At 41.7% G+C, this 27,778-nt stretch overlaps 1 protein-coding gene across 2 annotated transcripts in view; it reads left to right on the forward strand.

Annotated features, from left to right (window-relative positions):
• Positions 1 to 27,778, forward strand: part of LOC103549842 (putative neutral ceramidase C) — a 113,282-nt gene that overhangs the window by 2,804 nt on the left and 82,700 nt on the right. The window contains exons 2-4 of one of the 2 annotated variants that reach the window (XM_070562368.1): positions 20,616 to 20,747; positions 23,739 to 23,980; positions 25,429 to 25,578. In XM_070562368.1, the coding sequence (XP_070418469.1) occupies positions 20,616 to 20,747; positions 23,739 to 23,980; positions 25,429 to 25,578 (524 nt within the window). The remainder of the gene's footprint in view (positions 1 to 20,615; positions 20,748 to 23,738; positions 23,981 to 25,428; positions 25,579 to 27,778) is intronic. The other variant, XM_070562379.1, reaches the window with a different exon arrangement.

A 27,778-nucleotide genomic window follows, 5' to 3' on the forward strand; every position in this document is an offset into this window, starting at 1 on the left:
TCTGGGATGGTACTGGTGATACAGAGAGGAAAAGGATGGGACCCTAACACCAAATTGACTAGTGGGAAGAGACACACTCATTAAATAGTAAGTACCAGAATAGAAGAGTGCATAAAGTTTAAGAGAAAGAAATGGGCTAAGTCATTAACTATGTCTGGGGAGCTGCTGTTCTGATAATTAGCATCTTTTCAGCACTCTGCAGTTTACACAGCAATATCACATACTTTTTCTCTGTATTGCCTCCATAATCCTGTGAAGTCGATTTTTTTTGGTAAAAGGATGAGGAGAGGCACGCCTCCATCCCAATCACCTTTGCCAAAAGGAAACAGTTGTGCTGTGAAGTGATACCTGGAAACCTTGCCTCATTGGTTAAAGCAGAGATGCCTGGAGCCAGCTCTGAATATTCTTCCAAACAGGCACCTTCCCAAAGCCTTTCTGCAGTGAGAGCTTTGCCAGTCTGTCTAGTCTCCCCTCAGAGAAGGAAGTGCCTGCTTCTTTGCGGAGACCGGTCAAGTCAACAGTAAGCGAGAAAAGTAGAGACCACATCAAGTCTTTAATGCAACTACACTGTAGAGAGGGCGAGAAGGAACCAAGCTAATCTGGGCCATCCCTCGGGGCAGGCACCTGATGTTCTACTAGCATCAGGGTGAAATGAGTACCCTCGAAAAAACGGTACTAGAAACTTCGAAATGGCCAGTTATCCATCCATGGATATCATCCATGGGATCAAGACTCCAAAACAGGAGGATAAGAATCACCCGATGCTGCTGGATTTGAATATCAGAGGTCACCCTAAAGGATGGAACTCTGACACCCAGGCTCCCTGAAGCAAGGGATGCTTTTGCCTGTAACTCTAAATTGTACCACTCAGCTATCTTCCCATTCACCATGAGGGAATTTGTCCCAAATTTTTCCAAAAAGATACGATCCAAAATTTGTACCCAAGGTTTATGAGGCTTTTCCTCACAGCTTTCTGCGAACAGCTGCCGTGACAATATGACACTTGAAGAGAAGGAAAGAAGGTGGTCAGGGGTTAGTCATTCCTAGATTATGGCAGCCCCTGAAACCACAAGAGGGCGGTGCAGAGAAGGGCACTGGTGACTGTGAAGGAGAATTTTAATGTCTGCTCAGAGGGTAATGTGAACTTCTTGGGATTCTGCCAAGAATGAGGTGCCTAACGGCCTCAAAGAATCTCCTGGAACTGTTTTCAATATTGTTTTTATTGCTACCCACATTTCCTGATTGCTCTTCCAAACTGGCCTGGTCTGGGAAGAACAGCTGACATTAAAAAAAAAGCCTTAAAATGTATTTATGATACAAAAGAAAGCAGTGTATATCAGCTGGACATGGTTTTGACAGCCACCTGGAAAATCCAGTGTCAATTCCTGCTCCGAATTGTCTCTCTAGCCCCAAGGACAGCATTGTCGTCTGAGACTATACTTGAGAGATGCCTCATTGGTGGCTGAAGAGGTGGCTTGTGCAGTGACAATGTTGTGTTGAAGAAAGTTCATACTGGCTCATCAGAGCCAATTGTGTACAGATCTTCCCAACTTCATTTTCAGTGACTTCCTTTGGTAGCTTGAAATCAGCCGTGGTAGGAGTTTTCACACCACAGAAATTGGCAAATGTTATACACCAGGGCTTTTTATTCCTGGAGAGCCAGTTGTCAAACACTTAGCAGCACACCACTGCCAATACTTGTTGCAGAAAATTCTTTGATAAAGAAATGATGTGCTTGTGTAAGACATTAGGAGAAAAAATAGCATCAGGAAGAAATTATTTTGTATTGTTTTAAAACATTATGATAGACCCAGGACCATGTTTGCTTAGTGGGACAACTCTGGGTTTGCAAATGGGGAGTTTTCTGGACAGGTCACTTTTCAAGGTCAAGCTACTAGTTTCCTAAATGTTCAGATCCATGAACTAGGCTAATTTTCTCTTTTTTTTTTTTTAAGGAAATCTTTTTTTTTGCTGGGAAAGATTTGCCCTGAGCTAATATCTGTTGCCAATCTTCTTCTCTCTCTTTTTTCCCCTCCCCAAAGCCCCAGTACATAGTTGTATACTCTAGTTGTAAGTCCTAGTTCTTCTATGTGAGCCACCACCACAGCATGGCAGCTGACAGACAAGTGGTGTGGTTCCACACCTGGGAACTGAACCCAGGCTGCAGAAGTGGAGCAGGCCAAACTGTAACAGCTAGACTGTCAGGGCTGGCTCTGAACTATGCTAATTCAATCACATAACCCTGTCTTTATATTTCTATATTAATAATAAGAAGACTTTATAAGTAAATCGTTGGAGCTGAGGTCAAAGAGTACTCAAATCCTTTTCCAGCTCATTTACCTTTTTGGGTTAATAGAAGCACAAATAAGAAATTTGCCAGGCCCAAATGTGGAAGGTCATTTGTTGAAGTCCATCTCCCTAACTTCATATACATGGAGACTGGGTCTGAGTGGCACCCACAGTAGATTAACTCTATGGCCAACATCACCTTCTGTCTTCTCAGACGGTGGGGAAGTCTCTGAGAATTATGCTATAGGAGGCACTCGTTCATTGATAGGTTCTTAAAGTTCTTGGTCTAGTCATGCTAAACCAAAGGAAATTTTCCTTTTAGAAAATGTGAGAACTCTCCATGGATTATGTTAGTGTATAAGAGGAATTATTCATTTGCACTTGATAAGAGTGTCTAAACTAAAAAAAATCAAGGGAATTGTGAAGTAACCAGCCCTGATGGTTTAGTGGTTAAGATTCGGTACTCTCACTGCTGCGGCTGGGGTTCGTTTCCCGGTCAGGGATCCACACCACCCATCTGTCGGTTGTCATACTGTGGCAGCTACATATTGCTGTGAGTATGAAAACTATGCCACCAGTATTTCAAATACCAGCAGGGTCACCCATGGTGGAAAGCTTTCAGCAGAGCTACCAGACTGATGGACTAGGAAGAAGGACCTGGCCACGCACTTCCAAAAATACTGGCCACGAAGGCTTTATGAATAGCAGCGGGGTACTGCCTGATAGAATGCTGGAAGGAGAGAGGATGGAGCAAAAAGACAGAGCACGTTTCCGCTCTGCTATGCACAGAGTCGCTAGAAATCAGAATGGACTCCATGGTTCTAACAAAACAAAAGGGGCCAGTTTGCCAAGGTTTGCAGCAAATACTCTGGATGTTCATGGTTCTTTTCCTTCTTATTGGTCAATGTGTTTCCCCTTGTTGTAGCAAAGAGATCTGTGACTCAGCTATGGGCTTTAGCTTTAGCAACATCCTCTCCCTTCTGTGGCCCAGGCCAAACAGCCCGGCTCATTATGGCTCAGGCCCCAGGCCCCAGCAAGTATCAGATATGCCTTGTGTTATTCTCCGATCATGAATTTCTCTCAGGGATCTTTAAAAAAGAGAATGGGCTGAGAGCAAAATTAAGGCGTCCCTGGGTCCCTGACCTACTGCCAACATAATCTCTCCTTTACTTTAACCCAGCTACATTTATAAATACCATGGCTTGATTTTTTTCTGTATGAATTTCCTAGTAAATAACAGCTGCCTCCTGCTAAACATAAAATTTAATAGACAAAAGTCAGAAGTCATAATCGACTCAGCACTAACGGCAACAACAAATTATGAAGAAATCTTATTTAATAATTGAGTGCACTTACCATGTATTTCTCAATTAATCCTGGTAACAACCTTAAGAGGTGGATACTATTATTCCCATTTTACAGATGAGGAAATAGATGCACAGAGACATCAAGTGACTTGCTCAGGTTAAGGCAGTACTGGGATCTGAGCAGAAGAAATCTTAAGCCAGAACTCATTCTCTAAGCCACAATTCTTTATCATCTCCTTGTAAAGGGAACGACTGAAAATTCAGCTCCTCTCCTCTGAAGATGGGCCTCCACTTTTGTAGCGTGGAAAACTGTCTTAAGCTAGAGGTAGCAGAAAAATGAATTTCGTAAATTGATCAAGTCTTTCATGTGTTTCTTTTTCGTCTGTGTGTGAGGAAGATTGGCCCTGAGCCATCATCTGTGCCAATCTTCCTCTATTTTATGTGGGACACCACCACAGTGTGACTTGGAGTGGTGCCAGGTCCACACCCGGGATCCGAACCTATGAACTCCAGGCTGCCAAAGCGGAGCACTGCAAACTTAACCACTAATGCTGCCAGCTGGCCCCTTTCATGTGTTTCTTTAAGTCAGAACTTCAGACACAGAGCACAGGGTGAAAGATGGAGTGGGAAACGTGAGGTTTCAGCTCGAGTTGTGGCCTGGCATGCAACACAGGAGGCATTTCTTATGCAAAAGAAAAACAAAACTCTTTTGCCACTGCTTTCCACCTTTCTTCCTCTTCTGGGTTCTGCCAGAAATCTTGAACGATGTAATATTGTTAGGAGAAATAAGAAGTCTGTTTCTCTCCCATACACCTTTTTTCAATGTTGCTGGAATCTTGGAAGAAATAGTATATTCATGAGATTTCTGTTTGCTGTAATTGCAAACCTTAACCTCAGCCCTCATTCTAATGCTTTTAGGCCTGGTGCTTATACCCAGTACTCAAACTGAATCCGTTTTCTTCTTCCCTTCGCAATCAGTTTGTTTTTCTAAGTCTCCTCTCTTGGTTAGTGGTACCACACTTCTCTCCTACTCTTAAAAAATTGCAGTGATGTTTGTTTTTCCCTTTCCTTCACCTCCTACATTCAGCGAGTGTCAGATCCTAGCGACATACTTCACCAACGCTTCTCGGATGTATTCCCCCTTTCCATTTCCACTGTCACCTCCACGTACCAACTTGGCTCAGCTTCTCTCCCAAATGGGGTCTCCCCTCTTACATGGTTGCTTGTCTCCAGCCCCAGGGTGGCCATTAGGTTCCAAGTCGTTTTTCAGCTCCACCTCCTTCTTTACCCTTGGAGGACTAAGTTTGGAAGAATTTGGAGGATCTGTTTGGGCTTCTCAAGAAAAAGTCCCTTGATCAATTAGTGATGCCTGCCGTGACCAGGGGATAGCAAAGAAACATTCTTTCTTAGCTTCTTCCTGCTCCATTTTTCACACTTTCGTCGGATGAATGTTTGCAAAATGCAGCTCAATTTATGTTTTTATTTGTTCAAAAACATTTAGGGACTCTTTACTGCCTTTGCTAAGTTAAAATTCCTCAGCCTGGCGTTTGAGAACCTCCAGGTTCTGCCTGTAACGTATCTTCTCAGCTGTATCTTCCATTGCTCCCCTACAAAAGCCTGTGACAGCGGAACTCAAACTCAGGGTCACAATGGACCAGTGGGCAGGAGAGGGTGAGGTTATCACCAGAGAGCTGGCGATCTTACGCAACACCATATCCTGTCTGAACTCTGGCATTATCAGCGTATGAATGTGGGAGAGTGTCACAAATGAACATCACCCTTCAGGTGGTCAAGGTAGAAGAAGATAGAGAACTGCTACCCTCAGCTTAACCAAACCACACCGCTTGCTATTATATATAATTCGGGCTTCCCTTCCCCTGCACCTCAGGTAACACTGATGCTTTTACCTCTTTATCTCTACCAGGCAAAATTCAGCTTGACTTCTGCTTCTTTCATGAAGCCTTCCCTAACTTTTCAAACTAGATATGATGTCTCCTTTGGATGAGCCCCCAGAGCATTTTATTTAGGATGCTTATGTTCAACCTTGCCTTGTATTTATTTTGCACCTGTCTTGTATTCCCCATATAGATAATCAGCAGGGTGAAAGCCTTTTTCCTTTTCTTTTGTTTTAAGGAAGATTAGCTGTGAGCTAACATCTGCCACCAATCCTCCTCTTCTGGCTGAGGGAGATTGGCCCTGAGCTAACATCCATTTCCATCTTCCTCTATTTTATATGTAGGACACCTGCCACAACATGGTATGACAAGTGGTGCGTAGGTCTGTATCTGGGATCCGAATTGGTGAACCCCAGGCTGCCAAAGCAGAAAGTGTGAACCCAACTGCTGTGCTACTGGGCCAGTCCCCTTTTTTTAATCTTTCTCTTTTACTGGGCTGCATACATGGTAGGCCCTTCATGATGTGGCTACTTCTGACCTCACTTGTCACATCTTTCCTCGGTGACTTCTTGGCCTTCTCTGCTCCTGTCGTACCAGACAACTTGGAGGTTCCCAAACTCCCTTTGCTCTCTCTTATCTTCTGGTCTTTGCACATGCCATGCCTTCTTATCAGGTGAAATATATTGCAAAAATGGCCACAGTCTTCACTTCTCCCTGTATGCACACCCTCTGCAATGTGACTTCCATCCAGAGGTGGAGACCATTTTCCCTTCCCGTGAATCTGGCCTGGCCCTGGGATTTGCTTCGTTTAATACAATGCAGCAGAACTTATGATGTGGCATTTCTGAGCCTAGGCCTCCAAAAGGCTTGAATGTTTCTACTTATTCTCTTGGAAACTTGCCCAACTGCCATGTGAACGACCTGGGCTACCCTACTGGAGAATGAGAGACCATGTGAAACAGAGATAGGTGTCCCAGCTGGAGCCATCCTAAACCAGCAGCTCCCGGCCAACCTCTAACCAACCTAGCAGCTTTCTGTTGATGCATGACCAAGTCCCAGATCAGCAGAACTGCCCAGCTAGGCCCAGCCAAATTGCTAACCCACAGAATCATGAGCTAAACAAATTGTCATTTTAAGCTATTAAGTTTTGGAGTGGTTTGTTATGCAGCCAAAGCTAACAGATACACTGGGTTAGTGGTTACCTTTCTGGTCTCAACTTAGATATCACTTCCTTGGCAAAGCTTTTCTGACCCTCTTCAAAGTCTGGGCTAGGGTCCCCTGTTATATACCCCAGAGGCACTTGTAGTCCACTTATAATCACTTGGGAATCATCTCTATTTTACACTGGATTGTAAGATTTCTGAAGGCAGGAGTTTCGTCTTATGAATTATATCCTGGCCCAGTATCTGGTGCTCTGTAGATGCTCAGAAAATGTTTTTGAATGAATGAAGCAATTGATTAAATCAGAGATTGCAACTTGTGACCTGCATATGTTCAGTTTGTCACACACATGGTGTTGACCTAAAGAAAGATAAAAAAGTATTTTTTCCAAAATTTTGTCTACATTTGAAAATCAAGAAATTTAGGATAAACACCTATATGACTGACTTTTTACTAAAAGATGGGAAGATCCATCAACATTGGGCCTTCATTTCCTCAGGGCCTCAATGAATGGTGGCTGTCCCCTTTAGATGGGCACACACTTTCTGGCTGACAGTCCTCACTGATCTCCACTGTCTCCTCAACACCCATTGTTATTCATCATCGCATCTGCGCAGTTCTCTTGTAGACACTGCAAGTTTCACTCAGTCACTTACCTGCTGTCAAGCACTCGACACTTAGGAGAGCTACTGACAAATGTGTCTGCTTACTCACTTCCACCGTCAATTGCTTATGGCCTCATTTTTCTCCTTTACAAATTAGGCTTGTTTTTTCTCCCTCCAAAGGATTTTCAAGGATAATTTAGCTTATAACTTGCCTAAACTAGAGCAAGATGTTTTCTTTTGTCTCATAATTTTGTTTCATTATGGCAGGAATTGTGGTTTGGCTGGAGGCATCCTCACCCAGCGGTGCTGGCAGGCCTGTCAGGAACATCATGCCAGTTTTCTGATGTTTTTCCCTTTAATGGTGCTCTTAAGGGTGTATGTAAAACCTGCTCTTGGGTGGCCTGTCTCCTTCGTGGTGGATGGAGGTAATTTTTCAGCAGTGTGAGGTGAGATTAGAGGGCTTTTTTTGATGACTACTCATTCTGTTTATAAGGCTTATAACTGAATGATTGTGTTTATGAAGGAAGAAACTCCCCAGCCAATTCATAATTCCAGGTTAAAAAAAACCAACAAACGACTCACCAAGGCTGGTGGATGTTCAGCAGGAATACATTGGCACAGGTGTACCAGTTGTTTACCCTGGTATGTGTTCTGATTGGTCAGCGCCTAGGCTGAACCAGTAGTTAAATCTTTTGAACGTATTAACCCTGGAATTAACACATTGGAATGGAGAAAATGCTAGTTTTCAATCATGTCTTTACCTTGGGACTCATTTGTGAGGCGACATGCTTGACAACTGGATCACAGCTTGATGCCACCTGTTATCAATTCTCTTATGTAAATATCAATATAATTATTCAATTGCAGAGAACCTTTATCTCGTCTGGTGCATGAAAGTTTCAGCTCACCTGGGCATAAAGAGGCAGTTCAGCTTGTTATCTGATTAGTGAAGTGAATAAGCAGGTAGACCTTAGCTCTATTCCACTGGTCCTGACTAAACTAGTTGACAACTCGTTATTTCTAGAAGTCCCATACAATCAGACCACTGACTTATGAGCTCAACCAAGATGGAGTCTGAGGTGAGCACAGTCCTCCTTATATAGCCAAGAAAAGAAACAGAAGCTCTAGTTTTAGCAGTGGTTATCCTTCATTTGATGATGCATAAGAATAGGCTCGCAAAGTTGACACCTTTTTTAGCCTATTTGGAGAATTAAATTATTTACTCTATGTGACTTTTCATATCCTAAATTCACTCATCAGTTATGCTGTGGAGGCGTCCCACATACAAAATAGAGGATGATTGGCACAGATGTTAGCTTAGGGCCAATCTTCCTCACCAAAAAAAGAAAGAAAGAAAATTAAATAAATAAATAAAATGCAGAAAATAAAAGATAAATTTCACCCTAATAAAAAATGGATTAGTCTAGTTATCTCTTTGTCTCTGTCTCCCTCTTTAATTTTTGATAGTTTTAAAACTTGAGGTTCTTTCTTTTAAAACCCAAACTTAAAGAAATAAAGCCATCTTGGAGAAAAGTGCTTTCAAATATGTTAGATATTCTTCTGCTGTCTTAGAGACTGTTAAACAAAAATGACTCAAGTTGTCACTCTGACCACTGATTATTATCATGGACTGAGTCATTTTCACTTGAGTCTCTTTGAGCTATCACTTTTACTACCTGTGTGCCTGCTTCTAGAAACCTGAAGTGTTCTAATTTTCTGTGATTGGAAGAAAAAGAACAGTTGGTTAGAAGTGTATCTAAATTAAAAGTCTCCGAGCTTTGCGTGAGCCTAAGAGCTTCTCCTATAGTATGAAATGCATGAACTTTATTTCATGAGGCTCTGTGACCTGGAGGCCTTTTATATTTACTTCTCATTTTAACTATATCTTGGAGTTGAGATTGCATGAAATGTGACTTCTGAATTAGATTTTAATGTATGTTGAAATGTAGTGTTGAGCATCTTTACATGCACCTGTTGACCATTTGAATGTCTTCTTTGGAAAAATGTCTATTTAGTTCCTCTGCCCATTTTTTAATCAGATTTAGTTTGTTATTGAATTCTATGGGTTCTTTATATATTTTGGATATTAATCCCTCGTGTGATATATGATTTGCAAATATTTTCTCCCATTCTGTAGGTTGCCTTTTCACTTTGTTGATGATTTCCTTTGCTGTGCAAAAGCTTTTTAGTTTGAAGTAGTCCTACTTGTTGATTTTTGCTTTTGTTGCTTGTGCTTTGTGTGTCATATGCAAAAAATCATTGCCAAGACCAATGTCAAGGAGCTTCCTCCCTATGTATTCTTTTAGTTTTAGTTTCAGGTCTTATGTTTGAGCCTTCCAAGTTAACTTTGAGTTAATCCATTTTGAGTTAAATTTTGTGAGTGGTGTTAAGATTTCGTTTTTCTGCATGTGGTTATCAAGAAATAACACCATTTGATTTGCAGCTTTGTTGGACTGAAATAAATTTTATAAGATTTATAATTTAGCTAAGGAGTCATCTTCATTAATTGGTGTTAATCAGGTGACTATATTAATTAGGATGGGCAGGGGGCTTGCTATGGTAACAAATAACCCCTCCCTCCCCAAATCTTAGTGGCTTAACACATAAACATTTATTTTTTGTTTATGCAAAGCACCTTCATGGTCTGATGACTCTCTGATGTAGTTTTCTTCCAAGTGGTGACTCAGGGATCTTGTCACGTAACATTTGGGGCATGCAGTTATCAGGGTCACTATGGCAGAGGAATAGAGATCATGGAGAACCCACACCCTCTCCAAATGCCTCTGTGTTACATATTTTGGTACAGAAGTGACACGTCGCTGCCACTCACAGCCCATTGACCAGAAATTCCCATGAGGCCAGAAAGCATAACTTTCCTGTATGCCCACAATGGAGTGGAGGACCAGAGAGGAATGAGTGCTGCAAGTCTCTACCACGGTGACCTTGGACAGGCAAATTAACTTTATCTATGTAACAAGGAGTTTAGACTGGATGACGAGATGTCTGGATGACTTTGGAATCTTTGCCTCTCCTCACAATCTCTGAATCTAAATATTTGGTTTCTTCTTATTACTAGCTTTGTATTTTTGATTACTTGTAGGCATTATTTCATTGTTACTCTAAAGATATCAGGTATATGAATATTAGTAAAGGGCAGATGCTGCATAGTATAATTGATGGTTAAGCTAGAGGGCTCTAAGGCAGGTGATCTGGTCTTGAATCTGTCTTGCTCTCTTATTGGCAGTATGACTTTTGGCTATTTGTTTAACTTCTCTACGATTCATACCTTTTTTTTGCTTTTTAATTCAAATATAAAATGGGGATAGAAATAGTACCATCCTCAAAAGATTACTGTGTTGAATGAGACAATTCAGGTAATGGTCTTAGAACAGTGTCTGGAACATGCTAAATGTTCCATAAGTTTATTTCATTTTATATTTTACTATTTTTAAAAGAATACCGTCTTTCTTGCCCTGGCTTGATAAATGTCTCCATAGTAACAGCTCAATAAATTGTTGACCTTCATGTCCTGGTGTGATCAGCCAGCCCAACCCTGCAAGTCTCTCGAATCTACTGACCCATAAAATGGAGGCACAAACACTACCTGTAGGTGAGCTGGGTCTTTGCCCAGGACCACCAACTCCTTTGGACTTGTGCCTCACCTGCTTTAGCTTAGATTCCATCCCTGCCTGGCCCTGTCCTGGCTCTATATCTGAATTGGATCCTGCCTTTGGCTCCTACAAGGTTGGTATTCCTGCCTGGTCTCCCCACATCATTGAGCTCTGGCTTTCTCTCACAGGCTTTCCTTGGCTGGCCCCTTTGACTCCTGAGGAACCCTACTCTAACCTCAGCCCCTCAGGACCCAAACCCACTCTCAGCTTCTGGGTCACACCGACTCTTGGTCCTAGCCTTCACACGGTGGAGGGGGCATCAGACAGACACCCCCTCTCATTTCATTGGCTGCACTCTTTAAGCTTGGTTATTTCTGGTGCCACGTAATCCTTATTACCATCTCAAATCAATGACAAACCCAGGATGTTAAGTACCTCCTATAGGCATTATCCCTCCAGGTAGATACACTAGAGCAAGAACTTTTTCCTTTCCCCCTGGATCTTAAATGGATTGTCGTTGGGAACAGTCAGACAAATTGCAGCAAGAGACAATGTGAGAGATGGTGTGTGTTTACTCTCCAACATGGGGATGGTCCAGTTCCCCTCCCCTTTGCTTCTCGGCTTGTCTAATGGGGGTCCTCTGTGATTGGTGGCCAGTGCATTTACCCCTGGGAGAGAAGAGAGCAATTCTTACCAGGGGGGTCTCCTCCTCACGCTTGCTTCTGCCCAATACAAGAAAGACAATATGCTTTCATGCTCAGTTCCACTCAGATTGTCCTTTCCCCCACTGGCCAGAGAGAATACTGAGTCAGGCTGGACTTTGATACAAGCAAGTTGCTTTCTTTTTCTCTTGATCCTTTGTTTTGCAAATTCTACCAAAGGACAGTATGGTACATTTTCCACAAGTGCATAGTACAAGTGGGAGGTGCTAAGCAGCTGAGATTTATGTGGAGGGGAAGAACTATATCAAGAGACATTGTCACGCTGTCCCTGAAATGATGATAAATGCCAATGCAGCCTACTTTCCCCCAATCTGCCTTCATAATCTTGTATGGCAAACAGGTCAAATTTGTCACTGCCAAAGGCAATAAATTCTTATCTGTGGTTTTGGAGAAAGAGAAATCATCAGAGAATAATTTCCAAACACTCTGCAAAGGTTATATAGCCCTACACTGTTTATCCAACAGTTTGGGGAAGTTTTGCAATTCCAATTGTATCTAGATTTTAAACCCTCTGGATGTTTCAAAAATAGCAAAAGACACTCCTTCTCCCCAAGGCTGAGTTTGTCAAACTCTAATAGAGAGATTTGTAGAACCAAGCATGAGGAATATACCAAGAAAAGAACTGTGGGGTAAGGTTTAAAATGCACCACTCCTGGGCATCCACCTTCAGCATAGTTAATATAATAACTCATTTGCATCGCGCTAGAGAGTTAGCAAAGAAGTTTTTTCATATTGTCTATGTGAATCTTTCTGTGAGATAGCTTTTTTGTTGGTCTCCATTTTTCCAGTAAGGAGAAGAAAACTTAGAGGGATTAAGGTCACTAAGAAAAAAAGCCTCAATCTTCAGATTACAAATTCCCGTCTTTCCCATACCCTCAATGTCTTTATCTTTTGCCCTTCATATTGAAGGCAGGACTGGGGTCAATATGGGGAGAGAAACTGTAGCCCCAGAGGAATTTATCTACCCCTTTCTCTGAGCAAAGCAGGACTGTCAGTATTGCTGGGGACACGAGCTTTGTGAATCCCCAGGGAAAGAGAGCTCCTCTGTCAGGCTCCATCTTCCTCCCATGCCCTGCCACTGTGGTGGGAGCTGGGACCTCCCTCATAGAATGAACTTGAGCTCCCTAATGTAGTGAAGCACATCCCTTAGTCACAGTCTCAGCCTCAACAGATGACAGGTGCAGAAGAGGTTTAATAAGAAACATTCTCTCCAGCTTGGAACAGAAGGGACTTGCCTGCTATTGCTTGCCGTTTGAGGTCAACACTGAACTGAGACAAGTGAAAAGGTGAATCTATAAATAGTCAACAGATGATGGGACTACTTTGGGGTTCAAAGGGATTTTTCGGTTCTGTGCAAAATCCATAAGGTGGTAAGGTACCACTATGGCAGCCCTGTGCACTTAAAACTAACTTTTTTCAGACCTAACGAAAAATTCATCGTGCCAGATGGCTTGTAACTTTTAACTTTAAAAACGTTTCCACAGGCAGTGTGGCATACACAGTGTCCAATGACGGGAATGCATATATTCTCCAAAGGGAGGTCCGATGCTCACTTTTGTGAGATTTACCTTGGAGAGGCTCTTAGTTGGCCATAGCAAGATCCACTTCAGGTAGCTTAAGAAGGAAGGGATTTATTAAGGGATAGAGGTGCTAAGGGACGGGGTGCTTTGGTCATGGTCATAGAATAAGGAAGCAGCTGTAGCATCCAGAAGCAGCCATCAAGCTGCCAGCTTAGTCATGCTGCCATGATCCTATCAGTAAAATGGATGGCCCATCCCCTGCCTTTTTCCCCAAGTGGCTTAGTTCGGAATCAAAGGGTCACACTAGTGCATCTGAAAGGCAGAACCTAAACTACATCTGGAGCTCTAGGCAAATGAGGGTCCAGCCTTGGCATACTGTATGGGTTTAGAAAGCGTATTGAGTGGCGCCCTCTACAATATCTGCCAACAGTGCTTTTAACCCACCTCTTTCCTGTCCCCTGGCATATTAAAGAACAAAGCTGGTTTCCCCCCGATCTGTCCTCCCATCTGTTTATCAACCATCCATCTATCGATTGCATTTTTGTGCTTTTGGTATTACTTCTTTTTTTTATCTGTTTTAGATGCATGTAAAAGATAAGGATTTTTTAAAAAGTATAATCATAGTACCATCATTACACTAACACTTTAAACTATAATCCCTTAAGATTATCAAATATCTAGTCAGTGTTCAAATTTTCCCAATTGTCTCATAATTTTTAAAAGCAATATGTTTTAAAATCATTAAAGTATGTTTGAATCAGGTTCCAGATAATGATGGTTTGGGGCTTACAACATACATTTGATTGATGTGTCTTTCCAGCCTCTTTTAACCTGTAGCTTTCTTTTCCTTCCGTCTCCTCTCCTCCCCCTCCCTTTCTCTCTACTCTCCACTCTTTCCCCTCCTCCTGTTTTCCTTCCTCTTCTCCCCCTCCTCCCCCTCCCCCTCCTCCATCTTTCCCTCCCTCTCCACTCCCAATTTATTTGTTAAAGAAGCTGAGTCATTTGTCTTACAAAGTCTCTCACAGTCTGGCTTTTGCTTTTGCCCACATTGTCCTCTAACATATTCAGTGGTCTTTTGCATTTCTTATGAACAGGCACTTAGATCTAGAGGCTGACCCAGTTCGGGTTGAACTTTTTGATAAGACACTTGAGAGGTAAGATTGTATATGTCATCCAGAGGCTCCAATAACTGGTTGTCTCTCTTTTGGCAACATGAGCAGCCAACTGTTGATGATCATTGCCTAGATGCATCATTTCATTAGGAGTTTGCAAAATATTTAGATTCTGAGTCATTCTTCCCTCATTTATTATCTGGAATATTTCCATAGTGAGAAACTATCCCTCATCAATGACCTGGCCTTCCCAAGGTAGCTTTATACAAGAGAAGCAGAGTACATTTTTGATTTCTTGATCCTCCTCTCCTTTTCTGCTTACCAGTTTTCAGAAAAACAAATTGGTTCCCTTGCATCTGTTAAAGGTAATCAATGAGGTTTTTTTTTTTTTTTAAAGTATTATTATGGCACAATGGATTAAAGCAAATTTGATTTACTTCAATCTATTGCAGTTATTTTTTTTACTGATGCACAAATTGATCCATTTTTGGCTAGTGGGAACCTCTCATTCTTTTTGACACAATTCTAATTATCTTGATGACTTCCTTGATTTCTGATATGAAAAAATGTTGTAGGTTTGGTTCATGTATTTCCTGCCCCAGAGTCACAACCAGTTATTCATTTTAGCAAGAAATAGAATTTAGAGACTACAATCTGTGTGTATATGAAATACTATATATTTTTTAAAAGTAATTTAATCTTTCATTATCCCAAGAATTAAAGAATGAAAAAGGATGTGTTCATTAGCAGGAGCATATGAAATTAGCATCAAGCCTTTTAAGACTCCTACTCTGTCAGCATAAGTAAATAATATTAAGAGAATTTTTGGTGCAATGACTATTGTTTAATGGCTTGGGAGTTGAGATTTTGGGAGAAACATTCTTTTGGCTTGATACCTCATTCAGGCTGGATAGTTTTTCCTTCTGTGATAGGATGTTAAGAGACAGAGGATATGGCTTTGTTTCATCATCTGCTAATGAGGAGTGAACACATGGACTTGCATATCCCTAGAGACTGCCATGCCAGAGCCCAGGTCAAGGTGATGTAGACAGTAAGAGTGTGGTGAAAGGCAAATGGTCTTGTCTAGGAATCTGGAGACTTGGGTTCACATCCTGGAATAACTATTCCTTAATCATGCTCACTTTTTTTTTTCTTTTTGGTGAGGAAGATTGGCCCTGAGCTAACATCTGTTGCAAATCTTCCTCTTTTTGCTTGAGGAAGACTGTCACTGAGCTAATATCTGTGCCAAACTTCCTCTATTTTGTATGTGAGAGGCTGCCACAGTATGGCCTGATGAGCAGTGTGTAGGTCCGTGCTCAGGATCTGAACCGGTGAACCCCAGGCCACCAAAGTAGAGTACACGAACTTAACTACTATACCACCAGGCCAGCCCAAATCATGCACACTTTTTTAAACATTGTTTCCTGTTTTGGATGCCATTTAATCTTTCTTTATCTGTTTCCTCGTCTGTAAAATGGGTAGAATATGTGTACACGAGTGATCATCCTGGGGTAGAGAATAGAGAAGGACACTCATTCTAATCCTAGCTAACACGATTTATTTGAGGGTCATTCAGATGGAAATAAAATATATTTGCAAGTTGAAATATTTGCAAGGATTATACTTCCCCTCACCCCAAGGTCGATTTATTATTGGCTATAGGGCCCAACTGTTTTGATGGGCACCCCAAGTCCCCTTGGCCCAGTGTCTTTCCTCCACTGGCTCTGCCACACTGCTTGGAACTCCTTGACTCTCACCCCCTTAGTGTTCAGGTATGTTCAAATGTCGTCTGGGAGAAATGATATATTATGCCATTATCATCTACTAAAACTCTGGGTAAATTGATCTTATTTGACTAGATTGTGGGTCACCCAGCAGGTCTCAGCATGAATGAGCATGGCATGGCTCCTTTTTATGGAGAGAAGGAAGGCTGGAGAGGTCTGGAAGAGAATGCAGGGGCAGTTTAGAGGTCCTCCCACTGTGAGAGAGAAGCGTGGGAGAAGGAAATCCAATGGCAGTCACTAGCGGGTATCTGCGGTTTTTACTTACCTTGATTTTATTTGGAGAACTACCCTTCCCTCGTCAGGTATGGTCTGGTTGAGATTTCTATTTAAGGATCCCCTCAAGAGAAGGGCTAAGCATATGACCTGAGTTAGGCCAGTCGGATGCTGTCTTTCAGGAATTGAATCCTAAGTGGAGCAACATAAAGACTGAAATTGTCGGAGTGCATCCATTTCAGTGGAGATGCCCTAAAGACACTGTGCAATGGCTCCTGCCACCTCCCCCAACAGAGCTGGCCTGCCTGATCTCCGGGCTTCCTGAGCTCCATCTTCAACTTCTTGTTGTCTTCTAGTAAATTTACTTCTCTCTCTTTTTCCCCTTCCTTAAGTCAGCTAGATTTGGGCTCTATTGCTTGAAACTAAGAATTCCAACATAAATGCGCGAAGGAAAAAAACTTGTTTAATACCATAATTTAACCTGTTCCCCTCTGTAGAAATAGAGAGGTAGCTAAGATACGTTACTAAGTGCTCCGTCTGAAGGCGTTTATCTCTCTAATATTTCCATTTGGGGGCTGGTGTCTCTTAAAGCTCTATGAGGAAGCGAGTGGCCCATGTCGTCGTCTTCAAAATGCTTCCTGGACAGTTTGGATTACTAAGAAAAAAGGAGGGGTTTTGTCGATTTCTTGCTCTTTTCCTCTCTTGTGGGCCATTGTTTAACTTCATGCTATTATATAGTATATATTTTCCAAGAGGAGGTATAAAACATTTTGTTTTCCCCATTACAAAAGTGTTACATGGCTATTATAGAAAATATGAGGAATCGAAAAGATGAAAACAAAACCTACCCATAATCTTACCAACAGATAATTATGTCTTAAAATTTTGCTTTACTTTCTTGCAGTCTTTATGACCGCACATATATAAATAATGTATACTTTACAAAAATGGGATCAAAATGTTTTATAAACTTAAAATAACTTAATATTAAATAATTTTTCATGTCATTAAACTACCTTCTTCAATATAATTTTTAATGATTGCGTAGCATTCTTGCCCTGTTATATATTCGTTATTCACATTCTTAGTTCATCTAAAACGTTACATTCTCTTTATATGTGAAAATGTAAGAATTAAAATCACTTTTTGTTCTGAAATTAGTGTAAATATTGCCCATGGGACCCATAGCTCACGCTAATGTCTAGCATACATCGTCACTCCCTGTCGATGGCTGGTTGAGTGACCAGTGGTAAATAAAAAAGGTGCCTTTTATTTTGTGATCGAGGTTGTAGATATTGCATAGAACTTGTCATGCTGGGAGAGCTGTGTAAAGGCTGAAATGACCTTCAGCCCAACAGGCCTTCTGTGACTTCTACCTCAGTATCAGGCCGTCCCAGGAGAGGCTTTACATATAAGCCTTTTGTTATCAATACTCTTTAATCTCATCCTTGTACCAAGCCTACAAAGGTATGCTAATAATCACCCTAGCTCTCCTGGACATGACTGTGAAAATCTTTCCTCGGTAGGCTTCAGAAAGTGCTGAGAAGTCTTAGCCAAGTAACGTGCAAGGGGGAAGGAAACAAGGTTCTGAGCGATCATTTGCTTTATTGGAAGGCAGAAGCTCTTGTGAGCGGTCGAATCAGGTAAGAATGCCTGTGTTTTCTGGGAGAGGGAGGAGGGGATCTTGAATCATCCCATTGTCTCAGAGATCTTGATGAAACCCTGAAGCTTCACTTCATTTTCTTAGCTTTAGAAACCCACTTTGCTAAGTAATTACTTTTTACTGTCATAGTCTTGAAAAACAGGGACCTCGGTGTGGTAAACATGCGGCAAGTGACTTGCTATTGTGTCATTAGAGCCTCATCCTTGAGTTTATAGGATCATGCAGGATTAAGTGGGAGCCCTTAGGAAATGTAGAATCCTTTAAATTGTAATCATTGGCTGAGCTCTCCAAGGTGCATTTGCCTTCTGAAGGCAGACAAGGCATTTAACGTTTGAATTCAGTTTTGAATCATCAGTGAGAAATAAATAGTGCTGACTGGTTCAAAAAGAATAGTAATATATTGACAGCGATTCTGGCAACTAAACAGAACAGTGAGACACATGAGGTCCATCACTGAAATCCAAGTAACAGGTGGAAACTCAAATGTTAATTAAGTACCATTGTTGACTTGTGAAAAAGGCCGGTGGTGGTCATCAGATCAACAGAACAAAACTAACAACAACAAAAATTATTATTTTGTACCATGTCTGTTTGTTACACAGGCTCCTACCATGTGGTCACATTTACGTATGCAATCTGCTTGTAGATGCTCTGGGGTTAGGAGGTCCAGCTGTCACTCATCTGCTTTGAGTTGCCTTCTTTGTGCAGAAGCTGTCTCAGCTAGTAGGAAGGCTCAGAAACCAAAGCTTTGAGAAAGAACTAGGCATACTGGGCTTGAAGTTTGAAACAGCAGCAAATGACTAGCAAACTTTTTTGGATCATCAAAGTTTCAGAGACATATCTTAGATGTGCTTCTTGACTGCTCAGGGCTGACAGTGAAAGTTGGGACTGAGTTACAGAACTAATTCATTTTGCCCTAAATATGAAGTTGTTGCTGTGGTTGGTGATAGTGGTCATCATGGTGGTGATAAATCGATGAGGAAAGCTTGTCAATAACCAGGAAATCTGGGAATATGTTCCAGTCTTTGTCCACTCTCAATTCAGTTCTCCCTCTGAACTGTTTTCTGTTAAACTGATTTAACCTCCAGTCCAAGGATTGCAAAATAAAATTACTACAAAGACCAGGTAGTAGCTTAGATGGATAAGTCCACTGGGAACGGACGTGTCAGGCTGGAGAAAGTATACCCAATCTAAACGAAGTGGTAATTACTAAGTTTTATGAAAATCTCTTGGCCCATGGGAATGCTGGCTCAGTGTTGCCATATTTTATGAAATATTTTGAAAGAAAATTTGAAGTTTCCGATTTGTTAATGTGGACTCTATATTTACAGGTAAACTTGGTAAGCTCTATCTTTTGTCAACTAAGTCAAATTGAAACAAAAAATTGTCTGGACCATCCTAAACATATCTGTTTGTTGCCAATTTACAACTCTTGTGGTTTGCATCATCTCAGCCACATATTGCCCATTTTGAGGACAAGTCTTGGGACTACTAGCTCATCTCACTGCTCAGGCTTCCTAAAGCACACATTAAGAAAATGGGCTTTGAAGTTCCTACCTGTGATTCCAATAATCCTTTAATGCTAGGCTCATATAAACTCCCTTTAATGACAGTGAGGAGCACAGTGTCTCTGCTATTTTGGAACCTAATGATAAATGCTAACATTTTGAGCACTTATTACATTCCATGGAACAAACAAATTATTACTTGCATCATCTCATTTTTATAGGAACTCTATGAGGTAGGTACAAAAATTATCATCATCATCATATCCCTGTTTACAGATGGGGAAACTGAGGCTCATTGTTGGGGAAGATTTCCCCAAGGTTATTTACAGCAAGTGGCGGAATGAGATTTGAATTCTGGACTCAGACTTTGGAATCCAACTTTGAACTATTGTATTGTATCTTCTCCTGCTACATTATATGGGTTTTTAGCTTCTATAGTCCCTCTGAGTAATGATGGATTCTCCTAAAATATCTTAAGGAATCTGTAAGGACATTTTCTGCTTTTGTAGAACCCAGGGGCGTTATCTTTATCCTCATCCTTTGATACAGGGCTTACAAAATGGGTGGGATCCTTCTGATCACTGAAGATGGAAATTTTACTAATGCCTGGCTTGAGACCAGAGATGCCGGCTCCCTTCTCCATGCCATTTTCTCCTTAGGTAGTAATTGGAAGTTAGAACATGAAGCTTAAATGCCAAAGTTATGGGTTTTACCTCCATGTGGACAAGATAATTTTTCTTAGTCCATGACCACAGAGTACAGCCCTAACCCCAGCCAGCCTTCTCAGAAGTGCAAGCAGTGTGGGTGCCTCAATCATCCTTGTTGACGGAAGTGTGCCAACTTAGACCTACGTGCAGACAGCATCATCACCATAAATGAAAGCAACAATGTTGTAGCCAAGGAATGCAAATAGAATTTGGCTTAGTTGCTAAGGTCAAATGATAGTGATGGCTTCCAGGGCGAGGACTGTGCTGAAAAGGATTTGGAAACCCCATCTAAGCTTATCAAAGAGTGTTGTAATTGATTGGTCTTGTCTGCCTTAGGCATGGGTTATGGAACTAGTGGCAAGTGTGCTCTGTACTTGCCACGTCTGGTAAGGCCTGTTCATATGAAAAAGCTAAGATGTCTTAACTTTGGGCGGCTCAAAGCCTATGAATTTTAATTTGCGATTCTGTGTTTTTTTTGCCTCTTTCATATTTCTTCTTCCATCTCTGCTTTTCCTCAGGAGAAATGGCTAAACGCAGCTTCTCCATGTTAGAGATGTTCCTGATTTTCCTCCTTGTAATGATGACTGCGGTCACGGTGGCCCTTCTCAGCCTCTTGTTTATCACCAGTGGGACCATTGAAAACAACAGAGGCAAGTGTCACGGGCCCTCTCAGATGCTATTCCTAGGTCTGCAGGAAATCTTTTGAGTATGAGGGACACCAAAGTAAGAAATAGCATCTGCTGATAACAGGACAGTTCCACGTGGACTTAAGCAGCCTGGAGTGGCCATCTAACCTTTACATTAATTGCCCTTTCTGCATGGATAGCAATTTTTATCAAGCTTACCTTTGTCCCCAAATAGCCAGTTGACAGGCATTCTGACATGTACTTGTTTGTCTTTCATTTTTCCGCTGATTTAAGCACAATTCTGGCTTCTTCAAGGCCCAGTAATGCGAGCTTTTGCCCCGAGCCTCTTCTTTTTCTCTGTCTCCTTTTTGGCATCACCTTTTCCTGGGGGCAAGAAGAGGATGAAAGACCCACTGGATGTCAATCAGTCTATGAAAGGCTTTAGAGAAGGAGGTCTTGAACTCAAATCCTTCCAAGGGCCAATCAAGTTCTATAAAGGAGGTGGAGTGGGGAGGTGGACCAGGATGGGGGTAGGTGTGATTCTGGTAAAGGGGTCCACAGCCCCTCCTCAGTGCCAGCTGTTGTCTTGATGTCACATGGACTCATATCTCCTGAGTTTTCAAGAGAAGCTATTTAGACATCTTGATTTTTTTTTTTCATGTTGGAAATGAATTTAGTTTTTGGAAACTATCTTTAAAGCCTATATTTACAGGCAATATTGGGCCCATGGGTCTTTGATGGAGCCTCTACTTCAGTGCCAGGTTATATACCTGTTTATTTTATTTTTATTTTATTTATTTTTTTTGAGGAAGATTAGCCCTGAGCTAACTACTGCCAATCCTCCTCTTTTTGCTGAGGAAGACTGACCCTGAGCTAACATCCATGCCCATCTTCCTCTACTTTATACATGGGACACCTACCACATGGCTTTTGCCAAGCAGTGCCGTTTCTGCACCTGGGAACCGAACCAGTGAAACCCAGGCCGCTGAGAAGCGCAAAGTGCGCACTTAACCTCTGTGCCACCAGGCTGGCCCCTATATACCTGTTTAAATGAGTCAACAAGATAGTGGGGATTGAATGCTTTGACTAAAGTAAAGGGAGGCTGGCCTCAGGCCAAATGGAGAAGGAGACAGCAGTTTTCACCCCAGTTTTCTCTTTTGTAGCCTTTTCTCTTTTCCAGTGTATTCTCTACCATGTTCCTATGCTTTGAATTCCCTGCAAATAAAGAGGAACAGAGATCCTCTGTGCCAGCAGTAGGCAGAGCAGAGTCTTGGACAGTTAGAAGTGAGAGAATCCATAGGACTTATTTAGTTTTAGCTTCTAAAATTAGAGAATCTGAAGGCTGAGACTCAGGGAGGTTATCAATAATTATAGTAACTATTCTCATAGTAGAAGTTGCTATTTATTGAATGGTTACTTTATGTCAAGCATTTATGGTCAGGAGTCTACATAATTTTCTCATTTAATTCTCAAAACTTCTATAAAGGCAGGTGCTAGTCTTAGCATCATTTTACAGATGTGGACACTAAGACTCTGGGATCGCGAAGAACTTGCCCTTGGCTATGTGACTAGCTTTGACTTTGGTTGGCATCACCTTCCTATGTTGGTATCAGTGAGGCAGTAGCAAAGGCACCTGCTCCCTTCCTTGCAATACTTGATGTCTTGTAGAAAGCATTGTCTTGGGGACAAGAAGACGTGGACTCTAACTCCATCTAGAATGTGGTTGAAAGAGCATCAGATTCTGAGTGGGAGGATCTGGTTTGGGCATGTGATTCATTATATGCTGTCCATGCAATCTTGGTTAAGTCACTTTTCACTTCTCAGGGTTTTAGATTTCTCATATGTAAAGCTGAGGAGACTAGACTACATGATCTCTAGGGTTTTTTGAGCTCCAGAATTCTAGGATCCGAGAAGGAGTTAGCCATTAATTTCTTGCCTAAGTACTTTCTGACCACTAGTGCATAGAGACACTGACATTTGCTGCTGTGGCCACCCCTGACTGTTGTCAAGGGTGGAAACAAGCAAACAAATAAACTGTTTATGTAAGGTGTCTAAATATGTAAATAAAACCAAAGCTAAAAGCCAGCCATTGCTCTACATTTTTAATATGCATTAATATATTTGTTGTTCAAAACAATCTTAGGAAGTAGGGTATTATTATTGTTATCTCCATTTTATAGATGAAAAAACTGGGGTGAAATAGGCAAGGTGATTTGTTCAGTTAGTAAGGGGGAAAGCCAGTTTTCAAACCCAGGCTGTTTGTTTCCGGCACCTGCCACTTAGTCTCTATGCCATTCTGCCTCCCTTGATGTTTGTGTGTGTGTGTGTGTCTATGATATATACATTAATATAGAATGTATGTGTGTACATACACATACATATATGGTGGTATAAGAATCATTCAAATAAGGTGGAACTATGTCACAAGTGTACAGTGATCTAGGTTGCATTAAGAATAAAAGTCTTTAGAAGGTTGAGGAAGACCAGAGCAGGGTAAGGACAGCTGGAGGTGGCATCCTAGAGATGAGGGGTTGAGCTGAATCTGAGTGTGATGGAAATGAACCAACTCTGAAGCGGGTAGTGGAGATTGGCTGATGGAGTGGAAAGGAGTGAGGGCTCTGGATGGAGAAAATAGAAGAAACAAATCCCCAGAGGCTGGATTTAGTAGGTTGTGTGCCAGGAACATGGCACCCGATTCATTTGCCTGAAAAAGAAGTGCAGAGTGAGTGAATGAAGGGTGACGAGTTTGACAAGGAATGCCTTGTGATGAGAAGTGGAAGGACCATTGATGGAGGCCTTGATTGTTCAGCTGAAACATCTCCAGCCCAAGAAAAATATCGTCTTCAGGATTATGATATAAAATATGTTCCTGAAATGGTTCTCACCTTATATTCTATATATATAAGAGAATATGCAATGATTTTTCCTTAGAAAGTTGAACCTATGAGTTCTAATTGATGCCAATAAATATGTGGGCTGAAATATTGTTTCTTAAATTTCTTATTCCATTTTTAGATTCAGGTTATTCAACCACCCAGAGCCCTCAGGCCACCCAGAGCCCTCAGGCCAATGAGAGCCCTCTGGCCACTCAAGACTCCACAGCCCCTCGAGGCTCAACACTGACCCAGGGCCACATGGCCACCCGGATGTCTCCAGTGACCAGCACCCTGGAGACCACTCCATTTCAGAACTTCAGTGGCTACCAAATTGGTGTTGGGCGAGCTGACTGCACAGGACAAGTGGCAGATATCACTTTGGTAGGTTAATCATGGGCTCCTCAAAGAGACTATGAAACAAGTAATTGTATTATTTTGCATCCTAAATTTATTTATGATTATTACATCATCTTCTTCCTTTTCTATTGACTTCACTGCTAACGCTAAGAATATTGTACTATAAGGAAGAGGGGAACTGTTATTCAACCACAACTCCCTTGTGAAGACAACCGGCCATTTCTTATGAAGTGTCAGGACTGGAAAACTCATACTACAGGGGTTGGGCAGGTACCGTAAATGACTGAAGCAGGCCAGTATAAGATAAATATCTAGCGAATCCTCATTTTGGAGTCAGTAGGAAGTGACAGGGACTGTGGTGCGACTAGAAACTGCATGGCTCTAGCTAATTGTTGCCATGTAAGAATGTGGACTCAGGGCTGCCCTCTCTCACAGTTTTTTTGTTTGTTTTAAGAGAAGCCAGAAAGTCTTTGGATTGAAGATCTGAGGATTTCAATCTTTCAGTTGGAAAATCTAGGCAACTCTAGTTAGTTAAAACTGGAAACCTTGTATGGACCAACACTGTGTCAGCCAAGTAAAACATGTCTATATGTGAAGTGTGGCCCACTGGCTGCCAGCATGGAACTTCTTGGCTATGATGGTGGAAATATCCATTTATATCAACACTTCCCTAGGGATACCAGAGCATGAAATTGTCTGATGGGATTTTCTCCCTCCTACCGAATAATCTTTAGACTCTGGGAATTATTCCCTGTTGTCTGTTCTGAAAAGTGACTCTGGAATGTGAGCCCTAAATGAACACTCACCTGATGGATAAAGCAAGCAGTGGAGGGAGCATTCTTAAGACCTGGGTATGGCTTTAAGGGTGGGTTTTACGACATGGTGAGAGAAAGGGGTTGGGGTAGATGTATTTCATCTGGCTTGGCTTAGGGAGGGACAATGTGGTAAAAGCCAGGGTGAGGCACCCTCAGTAAAGATTACTTCATCATAAAGAAACCATATTCTTCAGGAAAAAGAAAATCACACATCAAATAACCAAAGCGAGGGAGCCTTCAATCTTCAGGATGTTACTGGGCAATGTAGGATGGTGATAGCGAACTATTTCCTTGTGTAGTGCCTTAAACAGCCAGGAAAAAAGGTTCTGTTTCAAAGAACTGAAGAGCCCTGAAAGGTCTCCAGTGTGGTAATGGAATTCCTGAGCCAGCCCAACTCCCTCCTCCTCCATAGACCAGTGAACAGCTTCTGCTAAGCTGATCACTACTTTGCCTTTACGTTTTTCTACACAGAAGAATAAAGCCTCCCTTATGATTTGGCTTTATTCTTGAAAACACATATATTATCTTGCTTGGAGCCACAGTGTCATGTGGATTGTTTTTTGTCTCTCTTAAGTAGTCTATTCTTGTATGGTGGGGCCTGGTTTCTGGTAGCAGAGCAGTGAGACACAGTGGCTCTGATTCTGCTTTCCTCTTTAGATGGGCTACGGCAAAAGTGGTCAGTATGCTCGGGGCATCCTCACAAGGTTGTACAGTCGTGCTTTCATCATGGCGGAACCTGATGGGTCAAATCGAATGGTGTTTGTCAGCATCGACATAGGCATGGTATCCCAACGACTCAGGCTGGAGGTAAGTGATTAAAATGAGAAAGAAAGGACATGATTTAAAAGAAAAGTCTGTGGGTGAACATGACAGCCACTAAGGCCTCCTGGTTTCTCTTCCAGTAAGTTTCTACTAACCTCAACATTATAAGCTCTTGACAATCCAGCACACAATCGTGTGAGGACAATGATCCTCATTTTCCCAAGTCATCTTGGAAAGATTCTAAGTCATCTTGGTCAAAATTTGCTTTCAATTCTGCTGATGGTGCATCATCATTATTAATATTAATGTTTTTTTGAAAGCTTATTACATTCCAGGTGACCTTCATGTACATTCTCTTAATTAGTACTCCTTGTTAAAAGTCTGAGATCACCAATCAATCACTAATCCTTCCCTCAAGTTTTTAGACAATTGAGAATAGATGCAAGGAACCAGATGAGAGTTTAAACACAACACTGAAATGAGGTTGGCCATAATTTGCTGAAGCTGGGTGTTAAGCACATGGGGATTTCATTATACTATTCTGATTATTTTTGTATGTGTTTGAAAATTTCCGTAATAAAACTTAAAAAGAGTATGTCAGCTCTGGTAATCTTTAAACTATATTGTAGAATATGGCAGGTTTTTCAATGAGTTTTCCCCAGTTTAGATCTTGTTACTATGGGAAAAGTTGAGCTTAGCAGAAAGGTGCATGGCGGGGGTGTGGGGGGGTGTGTGGAGGGGGAGAGGGTGTGGGGTGAGGAGCAGTTCCTGGGCGGCCTAAGATCTATAAGGTCCTGAGTGAGAGAAAAAGAGGGAGGAAAGAAGGGAGGGACAGAGAGAAGGAAGTGGGGAGGGAGAGAGAGAGAGAAATAGAGTGCTAGATATGGACTTCTATGTCTGTCTCTTTAAGCTAATTTCTAGGCCCTGACCCAGTAATATTTTCTGCATGGGATCAGGTCACAGCAAGAGAATGTGTTCCCTTAATGTCTGTTTGCATATTCATGAATGTGAGAAAGAGAAGAATCGGGAGCACCCAGAATCATGACCATTAAATGTCCATTATTCACTGTCATGTTCTATCAGTCTCACCTAGTAAACACTTTGCTCCTTATGCTGTGCGAAGGGGCAGTGAGAGGGGTGACAAGAGGGCCTAAAAGCATTTATCTAATATTGCTCCCTCTTAAGGAGTAGAATGGAAGCCTCTCCCATCTACGTAAACGTGAGGAGCAGGGGATTAAGTGTTTTCCCCAATCCTATACTTAGAACAAAACTGAGGTGGGTCTGTTGTTATCCCCATTTTATGGATAAGAAAACTGAGGGACAGGCCTGTTGCCAAATGGTTAAGTTTGTGTGCCCCGCTTTAGCAGCCCAGGGTTCACCAATTTGGATCCTGGGTGCAGACCTACACACCACTCATCAAGCCACGCTGCGGTGGCATCCCACATCGAAGAACTAAAACGATTTACAACTAGGATATACAGCTATGTACTGGGGCTTTGAGGAGGAAAAAAAAAGGGGGAAGATTGGCAACAAATGTTGGCTCAGGGCCAATCTTCCTCACCAAAAAGCATACCTTTAAAAACAAAGAAAAAAAACCAAGTTAAGTTCTTTGTTTAAAAATGGTTTAAACCCTAAACAATTTAAAATGAAAAAAAAAAAAAAGAAAACTGAGTCTTAGAGACGGTAAGTAACTTTCCCAAATTCACACAGTTAGCAAGTGGTAAAGCTAGGTTCTGAACACATGTATGCCTGATCCCAGAGTTCAGATTCTTAAAAGTGACATTATCTATTTTCTTTGTGGGAAAAATGCATTGAACACCTGCTTTTTGCAAGGCACTTTACTAGTCATTTCAGGAGGCACACAGCTAAGTGAGTCATAATCCATGTGCCCTACAAACTCATGACCTCTTTGTGGGATAGGAGGAAGGGACTGTAACAGAAATACGCAAATAACTATAGTTCACTGGAGTAAAGTACAGGAGTGTATTAGTTATCTCTTACAGTGTAACAAATAGCCCCAAAATATAGTGGCTTCAAACAATAAACATTCATTATCTCATACATTCTGTGGGTCAGGAATTCAGGAATGGCTTAGCTAGGTGGTTCCAGCTTAAGGTATCTTGAAATCAAGATATTGCAAAGGCTACAGTCATCTGAAGACTTGACTGGGGCTGGGTGACTTACTTCCAAGATGATTCACTCTTGTAGCTATTGGCAGAAGGCCTCAGTTCCCCACTCTCCATAT

This window comes from Equus przewalskii, chromosome 1 (genome assembly GCF_037783145.1).
Source record: "Equus przewalskii isolate Varuska chromosome 1, EquPr2, whole genome shotgun sequence".
Lineage (NCBI taxonomy): Eukaryota > Metazoa > Chordata > Mammalia > Perissodactyla > Equidae > Equus > Equus przewalskii.